The following is a 13,269-nucleotide window of genomic DNA, read 5'->3' as shown; positions in this document are numbered from 1 at the left end:
GCCATAATGATTTCGAGATATGTACTGTGCGCCGAACCGAAGGGAGCAACATTTCAATTAAACATATACTTGGTACCACTGTTTCGACGCCCTGATTACTGCTAGTACACGAATCGACAACTTGGTTGATCAGCCGGAATGCGGACCGTGAAAGCACTGTGCCGTCTGCTGCGCAAGTTTTTTTTTTTTTATTTATTATTATTATTATTATTATTCCCCAAAGAAAAAAAAAAAAAAAAAAAAAAAAAAAAGACTCCCATTCCTCGCCCCCGCCATACTTAATGCCTCGCTCTCTTCTTCTTTTATACATCTTTTTTTGAAAAATTATCATGGGTAAGTTTTGCTTTTTTTACTTCGAATGTTGTATCGTTCTTAATTATTACATTTTAGACAGTAACCCATGTCAACGTACATACATTTAGGCCTTCTTGTATGCAATAGGAGAAACCAACAAAAACGGTCAATCCAAGAAACGCGCACTGATGTTTGCTGATTTTTATGATGTTGTACCTGTTGAAGTAACCGATGAAGATGGTAATGAGTTAGACGTAATCTTGTCCTCAAGTCACATAAAACAATTCCAAACCATGCTTGCAAAACCTACAAAACCCACTCTAAGGCATCCAACTCAAGATGTATCTCCCAAAATCACGTTTGGGACTTGTGATACTGTCAACAGCATCGTTGAAATCGAAGCCTATTCCCCATATCTAATCAAACGCCAATACACTGAATTGACCAAAGATAGGATCGAACTACTCAACCAAAACTGTGAAATCAAGCCAAGCCAACGTTTTACTGCGGCAAAAGCGCTAAGCGGGTCTGTAATCATCGATACTGAAAATAATTACGGTCTCCTTATTTTGGCATTGGAAGTATATGGTCGTGACCCTGACATCGATTGCCACGCTGAACAACGTAGCTCAACTGGTTTAACAAGGCTAACGACATCTGTACCGTCTGTAGGCCATAATGATTTCGAGATATGTACTGTGCGCCAAACCGAAGGGAGCAACATTTCAATTAAACTTATACTTGGTACCCACTCTTTCAACGCCCTTGTGATTGCTAGTACACGTATTGACAACTTGGTTGATCATCCGGAATGCGGACGTGAAAGCAGTGTAACGTCTGCTGCGCAAGTTTTTTTTTCTCATATTACATAAAAAAACAAAGACGCCTGCTCCTCACCCACGCCCTATTTAATGCCTCGCTATTTTGATTGCTCTCTTCTTCTTTTATTTATACCTCTTTTTTTAAGAAATTGACATGGGTAAGTTTTGCTTTTTTACTTTGAATGTTGTATCGTTCTTAATAATTAGATTTTAGACCATAACCCATCTCAACATACCTATGACCAAGCCTTTTCATATGACATGGGAGAAACCCACAGAAACGGTCATCCAAAAAAACTCGCACTGATGTTCACTGATTTTTACAATGTTGAACCTGTTGCAGTCATCGATGAAGATGGTAATGAGGTAGACGTGATTTTCCACCCAGCCATATCGTAGCAAAACCTACACAACTCACAGTAAGGCATCCAGTTCAAGAGGCATCTCCCCAAACCATGTCTAGAATTTCTGATACTGTCAACAGCATAGGTGAATTTGGAGCATATTCCTCATATTTAAGCAAACGTTATTACATCGATTTGACCAAGGACATAATCGAACTGCTTAACCAAGACTGGGAGATCAATCCAAGCCAACGGTTTATTTCAGCAACAGCATTAATCGGATCAGTAATAATTGATACTGAAAACCATCGTGGTCTCTTAATCTTAGCTTTAGAAGTATATGGTCGTGACCCTGACATTGATAGCCACGCTGAACAACGCAGCTCCACTGGTTCCACTCTCCAATCAACACCTGTACCGTCTGTAGGCCATAATGATTTCGAAATATGTACCATGCGCCAAACCGAAGGCAGCAATGTTTCCATCAAACTTATATTTGGTATCCACTCTTTCAACGCCTTAATTACTGCTAGTGCACGCATTGACAGCGTGGTTCATCAGCCGGAATGCGGACCCAATACTGTCCATTTGGGTGTGTCTCCTAACTCCCAGTTGAAATATAATTTGTATCTTGATTCCGAATCATGGTCTGATTTTTTAGCGCTTGACAAAAAGACTGACTTGCAGTCAATAGACCATGGTCAAAACGGCCTCAAGCCTACCATCAAGCTTATGAAAGCAGTCCATTTATACTCATTCCAGGCTCATGCAACTTCGCCAGCTCAGAACTCGCTTCCATAAACTTGACACGTATTCTGCTTCGCGATCCGCATTATTTCATGGTTATTTACAGCAACCCATGACTGTATTTGCATATGGCAAGAATACAACATCCATCAATTCAGGGTCACTATCATCAAGGTTCTTAACTATGTTAGCTACGTCTGTTATGAGGGATGGTCAGAATGCTCATCTTGGAAAAGTCAATGTCGAAAACTTGCTTACAGAATTTAATAAGGAAACGAAGGCTAAGCGTGTCATTCAACGGGTACTTGAACTTTTTGGAGACAGTGGATGACTTCCAGAATCGCTTGGGGAGTTTTTGCAAGTATTTCTATTTTAAGTAAAGGCCCAGACATTATGAAAGATGAAACAAGCAATTAAATCACTCTGACATAAGCTCTTGTTTATCAGCCTACAAACAAAGCCGGTTCCCACACTTTATTCTTTTCTTTTTTTTCCACTTAACACATGTATTCTATCGTTTATAAAAGTTATTGATAGCGTACAAAGGTAAGTAAGTAATCACTCTTGTTTCTTTCAAAAGACGCTAAATCAAAAAAGAAATATTGAAAAATTGCAGCTGCGGCTAGTCTTTGCCATAGGTGGGCGAACTCCTTAGTAGGGCGCTTGAGTTTTTCTGGAACTCACGGGATGTGAATTACGGTGTTTTTACTGTGAATTACAGTGTTTTCACATCGAATAGTATTGGTCTTATTGGCCTGCTTTTCTGGACCAGAATCGATGTAAGTGGTGTATATATATATATATAAACATACAGAGACCTAGACATTTCCCTCTAAAACTTAGTTTTCTTAACAGGATTCTGGTATTTTTTAAGACGGCAGGCTAGTTTTATTAGACCGACACTAGTCCAACGTCTTGACGTGATTTTTATAAGTTGACATGGGTAATTTTTGCTTTTTTTTACTTCGATTGTCGTTTCGTTCTTAATTATTATATTTTAGACAATAACAAAACTCAACGTGGCTACCTCTTATTTTGGCATTGGAAGTTTATGATCATGTTCATGATATCGATAGCCACGCAAAACAACGTAGCTCCACTGGTTCCACTCCCCAATCCACATCTGTCCCGTCTTTAGGTCATAATGATTCTGTAATATGTTCCATGCGCCAAATCGAAGGAAGTAATGTTTCCATCAAGCTTACACTTGGTACCCACTCTTTCAACGCCCTTGGGGCTGCTAATACACGTATTGACAAATTGGTTGATCATCCGGAATGCGGACCGTGAAAGCACTGTACCGTCTGCTGCGCAAAGTTTTTTTTTCTCATATTACGTAAAAAACAAAGACGCCTGCTCCTCACCCACGCCCTATTTAATGCCTCGCTATTTTGTCTGCTCTCTTCTGCTTTTATCCATCTTTTTTTTAACAAATTGACATGGGTAAGTTTTGCTTTTTTAATCCGAAAGTTGTATCGTTCTTAATTATCATATTTTAGACCATAACAAATCCCAACGTACATACGACCAAGCCTTTTTGTTTGCCATCGGAGAAACAAACCGAACAAGTAATTCCAAAAAACGGGCACTAATGTTTGCTGATTTTTACGATGTTGTACCTGTCGCAGTCAACGATGAAGATGGTAATGAGTTAGACGTCAATTTATCCTCAAGCCATATAGAACAGTTCCAGACCATGCTTTCAAAACCAACACCACCCACTCTAAGGCATCCAACTCAATATTTATCTCCCAAACCACGTTTCGGACTTGTGATACTGTCAACAGCATCGATGAAATCGGAGCTATTCACCATATTTAAGTAAACGCCAATACCAAGGATATGATCGAACTACTCAACCAAAACTGGGAAATCAAGCCAAGCCAACATTTTACTGCGACAAAAGTGCTAATCGGGTCTGTAATCATCGATACTGAAAATAATTACGGTCTCCTTATTTTGATATTCGGAGTATATGGTCGTGACCCTGACATCGATAGCCACGCTGAACAACGTAGCTCTACTGGTTCAACAAGGCAAACGACATCTGTACCGTCTGTAGGCCAGAATGATTTTGAGATTTTTACCATGCGCCAAACCGAAGGCAGCAATATATCTATCAAGCTTATACTGGGTACCCACTCTTTCAACGCCCTTGTGATTGCTAGTACACGTATTGACAACTTGGTTGATCATCCGGAATGCGGACCGTGAAAGCACTGTACCGTCTGCTGCGCAAAGTTTTTTTTTCTCATATTACGTAAAAAAACAAAGACGCCTGTCCCCTCGCCCCCTCCCTATTTAATGCCTCGCTATTTTGTCTGCTCTCTTCTTCTCTTATCCATCTTTTTTTAAGAAATTGACATGGGTAAGTTTTGTTTTTTTACTTTGAATGTTGTATCGTTCTTAATCACTAGATTTTAGACCACAAGCCATCTCAACATACATACAATTAGGCCTTCTGGTAAGCAATAGGAGAAACCAACACCACTCACTGTAAGTCGTGCTGTTCAAGAGGTATCTCCTCAAACAATGTTTCCAACTCGCGATACAGTCAACAGCATTGGTGAATTTGGAGCATATTCCCGATACTTAACCAAACGCCACTGCACTGAATTGACTAAGGAAATGATCGAACTACTCAACCATGACATCAAGCCAAGCCAACGTTTCATCACAGCAAGAGCACTAATCGGATCAGTAATAATTGAGAAGTATATGGCCATGACCCTGACATTGAAAGCCACGCAGAAAAACGCAGCTCCACTGGTTCCACTTTCCAATCGACATCCGTACCGTCTGTAGGCCAGAATGATTTTGAAATTTTCACCATGCGCCAAACCGAAGGCAGCAATATTTCCATCAAGCTTATACTGGGTACCCACTCGTTCAACGCCCTTGTCACTGCTAGTACACGGATCGACAACTTGGTAGATCAGCCTGAATGCGGGCCCAATACTGTCAATTTCGGTGTGTCGCCTCAATCCCATTTGAAGTACAAGTTATATCGACTCCGAATCATGGTTCGACTCTCTGGCACTTGAAAAAAAGACTAATTTGCAGTCTATTTACACGCATTCCCGGCTCATGTAACTTCGCCAGCTAAGAACTCGCTTCCATAAACTTGACACGTATTCTGCTTCGCGATCCGCATTATTTCATGGTTACTTACAGTAACCCATGACTGTATTTATATATGGCAAGAGCACGACATCTATCCATTCCGGGGTACTATCATCAAGGTTGTTAGCTATGTTAGCTACGTCAGTTATGAAGGATGGTGAAAATACTCGTCTAGGAAAAACCAACGTCGAAAACTTGCTATCAGAATTTAACATGGAAATGAATGCTAATCATGTTATTATATGGGTACTTGAACTTTTTAGAGACAGTGGATGACTCCCAGAATCGCTTGGGGAGTTTTTGCAAGTATTTCTATTTTAAGTAAAGGCCCAGACATTATGAAAGATGAAACAAGCAATTAAATCACTCTGACATAAGCTCTTGTTTATCAGCCTACAAACAAAGCTGGTTCCCACACTTTATTCTTTTCTTTTTTTCCACTTAACACATGTATTCTATCGTTTATGAAAGTTATTGATAACGTACAAAGGTTAGTAAGTAATCGCTCTTGTTTCTTTCAAAAGACGCTAAATCAAAAAAGAAATATTGAAAAATTGCAGCTGCGGCTAGTCTTTGCCATAGGTGGGCGAACTCCTTAGTAGGGCGCTTGAGTTTTTCTGGAACTCACGGGATGTGAATTACGGTGTTTTTACTGTGAATTACAGTGTTTTCACATCGAATAGTATTGGTCTTATTGGCCTGCTTTTCTGGACCAGAATCGATGTAAGTGGTGTATATATATATATATAAACATACAGAGACCTAGACATTTCCCTCTAAAACTTAGTTTTCTTAACAGGATTCTGGTATTTTTTAAGACGGCAGGCTAGTTTTATTAGACCGACACTAGTCCAACGTCTTGACGTGATTTTTATAAGTTGACATGGGTAATTTTTGCTTTTTTTTACTTCGATTGTCGTTTCGTTCTTAATTATTATATTTTAGACAATAACAAAACTCAACGTGGCTACCTCTTATTTTGGCATTGGAAGTTTATGATCATGTTCATGATATCGATAGCCACGCAAAACAACGTAGCTCCACTGGTTCCACTCCCCAATCCACATCTGTCCCGTCTTTAGGTCATAATGATTCTGTAATATGTTCCATGCGCCAAATCGAAGGAAGTAATGTTTCCATCAAGCTTACACTTGGTACCCACTCTTTCAACGCCCTTGGGGCTGCTAGTACACGTATTGACAACTTGGTTGATCATCCGGAATGCGGACCGTGAAAGCACTGTACCGTCTGCTGCGCAAAATTTTTTTCTCATATTACGTTAAAAAAACAAAGACGCCTATCCTCTCGCCCCGCCCTATTTAATGCCTCGCTATTTTGTCTGCTCTCTTCTGCTTTTATCCATCTTTTTTTAACAAATTGACATGGGTAAGTTTTGCTTTTTTAATCCGAAAGTTGTATCGTTCTTAATTATCATATTTTAGACCATAACAAATCCCAACGTACATACGACCAAGCCTTTTTGTTTGCCATCGGAGAAACAAACCGAACAAGTAATTCCAAAAAACGGGCACTAATGTTTGCTGATTTTTACGATGTTGTACCTGTCGCAGTCAACGATGAAGATGGTAATGAGTTAGACGTCAATTTATCCTCAAGCCATATAGAACAGTTCCAGACCATGCTTTCAAAACCAACACCACTCACTGTAAGGCGTCCAATTCAAGATGTATCTCCCAAAACCATTTTTCGAACTTGTAATACTGTCAACAGCATCGGTAAATTCGGAGCCTATTCCCAATACTTAAGCAAACGCCACTACACTGAATTGGCCAAGGACATGATCGAACTACTCAACCAAGACATCAAGCCAAGCCAACGGTTTATTACAGCAAGAGCACTCATCGGATCAGTTATAATTGATTCTGAAAACAATCGTGGTCTCCTTATTTTAGCTTTGGAAGTATATGGTCGTGACCCTGACATTGACAGCCACTCTGAACAACGTAGCTCTACTGGTTTAACAAGGCTAACGACATCTGTACCGTCTGTAGGCCAAAATGATTTTGAGATTTTTACCATGCGCCAAACCGAAGGCAGCAATATATCTATCAAGCTTATACTGGGTACCCACTCGTTTAACGCCCTTGGGACTGCTAGTACACGTATTGACAACTTGGTTGATCATCCGGAATGCGGACCGTGAAAGCACTGTATTGTCTGCTGCGCAAATTTTTTTTCTCATATTACGTAAAAAAACAAAGACGCCTGTCCTCTCGCCCGCCCTATTTAATGCCTCTCTATTTTGTCTGCTCTCTTCTGCTTTTATCCATCTTTTTTTAAGAAATTGACATGGGTAAGTTTTGCTTTTTTAATCCGAAAGTTGTATCGTTCTTAATTATCATATTTTAGACCATAACAAATCACAACGCACATACGATCAAGCCTTTTTGTTTGCCATGGGCGAAACAAATCGTACAAGTAACTCAAAAAAACGGGCATTAATGTTTGCAGATTTTTACGATGTTGTTCCTGTTGCAGTAAATGATGAAGATGGTAATGAGGTAGACGTGATTTTATCCCCAAGCCACGTCGAAAAGTTCCAGAACATGCTTGCTAAACCAACCTCACTCACTGTAAGTCGTCCTGTCCAAGAAGCATCTCCTCAAACAATGTTTCCAACTCGCGATACAGTCAACAGCATTGGTGAATTTGGAGCATACTCCCGATATTTAACCAAACGCCACTGCACTGAATTGACTAAGGAAATGATCGAACTACTCAACCATGACATCAAGCCAAGCCAACGTTTCATCACAGCAAGAGCACTAATCGGATCAGTAATAATTGAGAAGTATATGGCCGTGACCCTGACATTGAAAGCCACGCTGAATAACGTAGCTCCACTGGTTCCACTTTCCAATCGACATCCGTACCGTCTGTAGGCCAGAATGACTCCGAAATTTTCACCATGCGCCAAATTGAAGGCAGCAATATTTCCATCAAGCTTATACTGGGTACCCACTCGTTCAGCGCCCTTGTCACTGCTGGTACACGGATCGACAACTTGGTGGATCAACCTGAATGCGGGCCAAACACTGTCAATTTCGGTGTGTCTCCTAACTCCCACTTAAAGTACAAGTTGTATCTTGGTTCGGAATCATGGTCTGACTCTCTAGCGCTTGATGAAAAGACTAACTTGCAGTCCATTTATATTTATACTCATTCCCAAATCATGCAACTTCGCCAGCATAAACTCGGTTCCATAAAATAGATACTTACTCTGCATTACGATCCTCATTGTTCCATGGCTACTTACAACAACCCATGACAGTATTTACATATGGTAAAAGCACGACATCTATCAATTCCGGGGCTCTATCATCAAGGTTCTTAGCTATGTTAGCTACGTCAGTTATGAAGGATGGTGAAAATGCTCATCCAAGTGGTAAATAAATAAATAAAAAATATGGAGGCCTGGACATTTCCGTCTAAAACTTAGTTTTCTTTACAGAATTCTGGGGTTTTATAAAACGGCTTTAGTCTAACGTCTTGTGAGTTTTGTTCAAATTGACATGGGTAATTTTTGCTTTTTTTTTTTTTTTTTACTTTGATTGTCGTTTCGTTCTTAATTATTATATTTTAGACAATAACAAAACTCAACGTACCTACGTCTTATTATAGCATGGGAAGTTTATGGTCATGTTCATGATATCGATAGCCACGCAAAACAACGTAGCTCCACTGGTTCCACTCGCCAATCCACATCTGTCCCGTCTTTAGGTCATAATGATTCTGAAATATGTACCATGCGCCAAACCGAAGGAAGTAATGTTTACATCAAACTTATACTTGGTACCCACTCTTTGAACGCCGTCATTTATTTGAGAAGACTGAATTTTTTGGATGCGTTTGTCAAACCATTAAAATTAGAAACTAAAAAGCAAAAAAGAACAGTGAAATGGAGAGTATTATTAATAGAAAGCGTTATTGTTCGTCTTTTTTGCAGCCTTAAATTAGAAGCGGATGCACGCTCGAAGATCGATTGAATCCAAAAAAGGTGTGGCTGCTAGTACAAGTATTGACAACTATGACAACTGTGACGACTTGCGAATCACGGTTTTATAATTTCATCATCTTACATATTTCTGTTTATGAACCTTGAATAAACATCATCTTTTAACAGCTTAACAACTTTAGTCATAATAACATAACACAACTTGGTTGATCAGCCGGTATGCGGACCTGACATTGTAAAATTTCGCCATATTTAATTTTTTTTTTAAAAAAACATGTCCAAAAATGGCAGTGAAATCAATGTACTATCTGCAAGCACAAGTTTTTTTCATATTCCGTAAAAAAAGACTCCTGTTCCCCCGCCCCCGCCCTATTTAATGCCTCGCTATTTTGTTTGCTCTCTTCTTCTTTTATACATCTTTTAAAAAAAAAATTATGGAAAAATTCAAGGAGGTAAGCTTTGAAAAAAAAAAAAAAGAATTAGAGAGGAGGAAGGAAGGGAGGTATTGATCAAAAAAGTATGCGTTTTTTTTTTCTTTTTTATAGAAAATTGCATTACTTCGTGCTGATACAGAAACCGCAACTGCTCGTGCTGATGAACTCGAGGCTCATATTAAACAGTTGGAGACAGAACATATTTCCAAAGATCATGAACTCGTCTCTCTTCAAAATCAAGTCAAGAATTTAGAGTCTAAGCTTGATGATGCTGAAGCCAAACTCAAGACTAGCACTGAAAAGTATGTAGTAAAAAAAAAAAAAAAAAAAAGTGGGCATGACGCGTCCTCCGTCAGATAGGGTCACTGATACGTTATTTATAGCTTTACAGAAGCTGATTTAAAAGCAGAAGAGGCTGAACGTAAAATCGCCACCCTTGAAAAAGAGTTAAACGAACAAGAGGAAAAGTATGAAGATCTCGTGGAAAAGCATAAGGCAGCAAAGGCTGAAATGGATGAGTTGGCTCGTCAATTTGATGATTTTTAATAAAATAGTAGTAGTAGTAGTAAATACCCCACACATCCTCCTAAGCCGACATGATTTATTATCTCCCATTTTAATTAAATTATTTCTCTACGTTCTTTAACATTTCAGAATGAATCTAAGATATAAGGGTAATTTCAATATGAAAGCAGCTTGGCACCCTTTTTTTTTTTTTTTTTTTTTTTTTTTTTTTTTTTTTTTTTTTTTACCTTAAACATGCGCATGACTCTAGGCGACTTTTTAACTCTGCCCCTTTGAAAATGTGGCATGGATTCCTGTATCAGGTTATCTTCTTGTTTGACTATCTTTTGAGTCAATCCCAATGCTTGCTTTCGATATGGCTCATACGCAAACAGGTTGGATTTGATTGTACTACGACCTTTTAATCTAGCCTCTCCCTTCTACACTCATTGATAAACTTTATTAATTTACCTATATATACATTTTTTTCTCTTTTATAAAAGTTTTTTACCTTGACTTTTTCAACCTTGTCCACATACAAACTCATACCATCATGTTTACCCCATTCTCTTGATTTTAATCGGTATCGAATACAACTTGCATAATTTTTTAAAGTGGGTAATACACGTACTGTCACTTTCAAGTCATGATCGGGTATTAAATTATCATGACGCACCCATTTTTTACCTGAAAGTGCCAACCGTTTGGCCGCTTCCGTCGATTCTCTCTGTTTACCAGCGACAGCCAATGCAAATGGATCATCCGCTCCAATATCAGGTTCGATAAATTGTGGTTGATATTTACCCGAATGAATCGCCACTATGAATTAAGGTTAAACATGAGGTTTTTTCTTTTTTTTCTTAAGAAAACGTGTGGGGAGGTGGATAAAAAAAAAAAAGTTATTTACTTGCTACAATGTCCGAATCATCCGTATAAATATCGGTTCCCCATAAAGCACGTTTTTTCACTCGCATGTTCTCAAACGTTAAATACCTTGCTGGCACGCGAATTTCCATCACACCATTCAGACATCGTTCTAAATGTGGTAATATCAATTGGGGTGTATACACTTGAAATCCAAGACTCCGCTCATGAACCCCTTGCAGGCTTTTCCATACTTGTTCGTTCTTAATGATCAGTTTCGGTTTAGGTATTGCAGGCTTTCGTCCCATCATTTCAATCATGTTGGAAAATGCATTACCTACCACCGCCATCGAGCTCTTTCTTCTTTGTGTTTGAACCTGTTGTTGTTGTTGATGTTGTTGATGACCACTACTTCCATTTCGTGCTACTGCCACTGCCGCCGCTAATTTCTGTGTATCTTCCTGACTAAACGAATTTCGATGAAATCCACCAGAATGTAATAAATTACTAATATTAGCCGTGATGGCTGCTAAACTACCAATCGCTGCTGTGGTAGCATGATTGCTACTCGTATTGGAAACGGGAGAAGGTTTTGGCGAGGATCTAGAGGCAGCAGCAGCATTGGCTGCTACAGCCGCTAATGCATTTCCCAACATTTCGGATGGTGATACGTCAGTGGCCATCGAGGCTCTTCGTTCATTATTATTATTATTGTTGTTATTGGGATTCAGGTGGCCAATATGTGGTAAACGTGGCGAGGAAGAGAGTTGCTCAATGACAGAGGCGGGGACACTATGGCTGCTCAGTCGTCGCAAAGCGGCACTAATGTCTGGTAAATTAGTCATGGAGTTGGTTGGTATCGAATTAGTTGTTGTAGTGGTGGTGGCTGCTGCTGCTGTTGCTGCTGTTGTTGTTGTTGTTGTTGTTGATGATGATGCTGCTGCTGATGGTGGCGGGGTAGATTTATTAGGTGTGATACCCAAGCCTGTGGTGGGTGAGAGTGTAGGAGGTACAGGAGGTGGTGGAATCTCCATATCTAATACCATGGGCACTTTTTTTTCTACTGCAGTAGCTACTGCTGTTGGTGCTGTTGCTGCTGGTGCTGGTGGTGCTGCTGCTTTGACGGATTTATCCGCTTGCATTGATGTATCGGCATTTAAACTTGCAAGAGGTTTTGTACCTGAACTCTCTTCTTCGGTCGGTGGAATGGATGTAAGCGCAAATAATAACTGTTCACTGGTTATATTTAAATCATCAGTCGCTGTTGCTGGTACTGTTACGGATTTGTCCTTTTCCACGGGTGCTGTTGCTGCTGCTGCTGTTGCTGTTGCTATGTTTATTATGATCAACAAAATAAAACATGCCTTTTTTTTTTAAAAAATTTACCCGTGACTGGTTTCTCGATATCTGCTGACACAATTTCTGGTTCCATAGCACTTTTATTGGTGTCCTCTGTTACTATGGTGAATAAAAAAAGAAGAGAAAGGTGGTCAGTTTTCAACCCCCCTTTGTGCTTTGCTTTTGTTTTTGAAATGAGAGTTTTCTCTTTTGCTTCCTCGTAGTGAAAATACTTTACATTTTGGATCCGCCTTCTCTGCAGTTTCTAATTATTTCATTATAGGTTGTAAAAAAAAAAGGATGAGTCATAATGAAGACAAAAAAAAAAAAAAAAAAAAAGAACGTGGCAAAATAAACAAAAATGACTACCGTTGACTAGACTACTTTGAACAAGTTGGTTAATGGTGTCTTCTTGAGTTTTATCCAAGACTAAAGCGTTGGATAAAATCGGTAGTGTCATTTCATCGTCCAGTTTTTGCTTTTTGAAAAGTCCGCTTTCTGCGTCTGTCAAGGAACGTTTTTCTCTGTTCTCGTCCTCACTCATAAAAAAAAAAAGGTAACCAAACGGGGGAAGAAGAAAAAGATATATATGAAATGGATTTCGTACCATAACAAAAAACTTGGTTTTGGGGAAAACCGCTGATGTGACTATGATTTTTCGCGTCCCCCTCCTCCCCCCCCCCTTTTTTTTTTCTGAGTGCATCCCCCCCCCTTTTTTTTTTTTTTTTTTTGAACAACGTGTCTCTGATTTTAAAAAAGAAGCAATTCATGAAGGTTTAAAAAATAAAATACAAAAAATAATAATAATAATAGATCCCTATTTA

At 39.2% G+C, this 13,269-nt stretch overlaps 9 protein-coding genes across 9 annotated transcripts; 7 read left to right on the top strand and 2 right to left on the bottom strand.

Annotated features, from left to right (window-relative positions):
- The first annotated feature begins 260 nt into the window (after positions 1-260).
- On the top strand, positions 261-1,397 carry EV154DRAFT_73593 (uncharacterized protein). The gene is made up of 3 exons (XM_051607752.1): positions 261-333; positions 391-1,273; positions 1,323-1,397. The coding sequence occupies exon 2, from the start codon at positions 483-485 to the stop codon at positions 1,164-1,166; it is 684 nt and encodes a 227-aa protein (XP_051461178.1). The 5' UTR covers positions 261-333; positions 391-482; the 3' UTR covers positions 1,167-1,273; positions 1,323-1,397.
- A 173-nt stretch (positions 1,398-1,570) lies between these two features.
- EV154DRAFT_414677 (uncharacterized protein) lies at positions 1,571-2,537 on the top strand (the record flags this gene model as incomplete). The annotated part of the gene is made up of 2 exons (XM_051595621.1): positions 1,571-2,145; positions 2,222-2,537. 2 exons carry the CDS (start codon positions 1,571-1,573, stop codon positions 2,535-2,537), a joined length of 891 nt encoding a protein of 296 aa, XP_051461177.1.
- Positions 2,538-3,645: 1,108 nt separating this feature from the next.
- EV154DRAFT_478156 (uncharacterized protein) lies at positions 3,646-4,420 on the top strand (the record flags this gene model as incomplete). Its single annotated transcript, XM_051598173.1, has 3 exons — positions 3,646-3,649; positions 3,706-3,849; positions 4,029-4,420. The coding sequence occupies 3 exons, from the start codon at positions 3,646-3,648 to the stop codon at positions 4,418-4,420; spliced, it is 540 nt and encodes a 179-aa protein (XP_051461176.1).
- Positions 4,421-4,731: 311 nt separating this feature from the next.
- Positions 4,732-5,196, bottom strand: EV154DRAFT_478155 (uncharacterized protein; the record flags this gene model as incomplete). Its single annotated transcript, XM_051598172.1, has 1 exon — positions 4,732-5,196. The coding sequence occupies one exon, from the start codon at positions 5,194-5,196 to the stop codon at positions 4,732-4,734; it is 465 nt and encodes a 154-aa protein (XP_051461175.1).
- A 262-nt stretch (positions 5,197-5,458) lies between these two features.
- Positions 5,459-6,563, top strand: EV154DRAFT_478154 (uncharacterized protein; the record flags this gene model as incomplete). The annotated part of the gene is made up of 6 exons (XM_051598171.1): positions 5,459-5,563; positions 5,593-5,650; positions 5,801-5,823; positions 5,912-6,052; positions 6,129-6,135; positions 6,322-6,563. 6 exons carry the CDS (start codon positions 5,459-5,461, stop codon positions 6,561-6,563), a joined length of 576 nt encoding a protein of 191 aa, XP_051461174.1.
- Positions 6,564-6,711: 148 nt separating this feature from the next.
- Positions 6,712-7,493, top strand: EV154DRAFT_478153 (uncharacterized protein; the record flags this gene model as incomplete). The annotated part of the gene is made up of 2 exons (XM_051598170.1): positions 6,712-6,715; positions 6,772-7,493. 2 exons carry the CDS (start codon positions 6,712-6,714, stop codon positions 7,491-7,493), a joined length of 726 nt encoding a protein of 241 aa, XP_051461173.1.
- A 146-nt stretch (positions 7,494-7,639) lies between these two features.
- EV154DRAFT_478152 (uncharacterized protein) lies at positions 7,640-8,561 on the top strand (the record flags this gene model as incomplete). The annotated part of the gene is made up of 3 exons (XM_051598169.1): positions 7,640-7,643; positions 7,700-8,141; positions 8,189-8,561. The coding sequence occupies 3 exons, from the start codon at positions 7,640-7,642 to the stop codon at positions 8,559-8,561; spliced, it is 819 nt and encodes a 272-aa protein (XP_051461172.1).
- A 1,178-nt stretch (positions 8,562-9,739) lies between these two features.
- EV154DRAFT_478151 (uncharacterized protein) lies at positions 9,740-10,285 on the top strand (the record flags this gene model as incomplete). Its single annotated transcript, XM_051598168.1, has 3 exons — positions 9,740-9,757; positions 9,851-10,041; positions 10,123-10,285. The coding sequence occupies 3 exons, from the start codon at positions 9,740-9,742 to the stop codon at positions 10,283-10,285; spliced, it is 372 nt and encodes a 123-aa protein (XP_051461171.1).
- Positions 10,286-10,419: 134 nt separating this feature from the next.
- Positions 10,420-12,989, bottom strand: EV154DRAFT_478150 (histone deacetylation protein Rxt3-domain-containing protein; the record flags this gene model as incomplete). The annotated part of the gene is made up of 8 exons (XM_051598167.1): positions 10,420-10,443; positions 10,492-10,683; positions 10,755-11,062; positions 11,151-11,936; positions 12,288-12,437; positions 12,494-12,565; positions 12,684-12,710; positions 12,815-12,989. 8 exons carry the CDS (start codon positions 12,987-12,989, stop codon positions 10,420-10,422), a joined length of 1,734 nt encoding a protein of 577 aa, XP_051461170.1.
- Between the last annotated feature and the right edge of the window lie 280 nt (positions 12,990-13,269).

Source organism: Mucor mucedo, assembly GCF_025094135.1.
Source record: "Mucor mucedo strain NRRL 3635 chromosome Unknown EV154scaffold_15, whole genome shotgun sequence".
Lineage (NCBI taxonomy): Eukaryota > Fungi > Mucoromycota > Mucoromycetes > Mucorales > Mucoraceae > Mucor > Mucor mucedo.
Note: the sequence above shows the minus strand (reverse complement) of the source record. Positions and strands in the feature narration are given on the sequence as shown.

What these genes read in the sequence shown, in the direction of transcription:
- EV154DRAFT_73593 (XM_051607752.1), top strand. Translation starts at nt 483, where the DNA reads ATGTTTGCTGATTTTTATGATGTTGTACCTGTTGAAGTAACCGATGAA.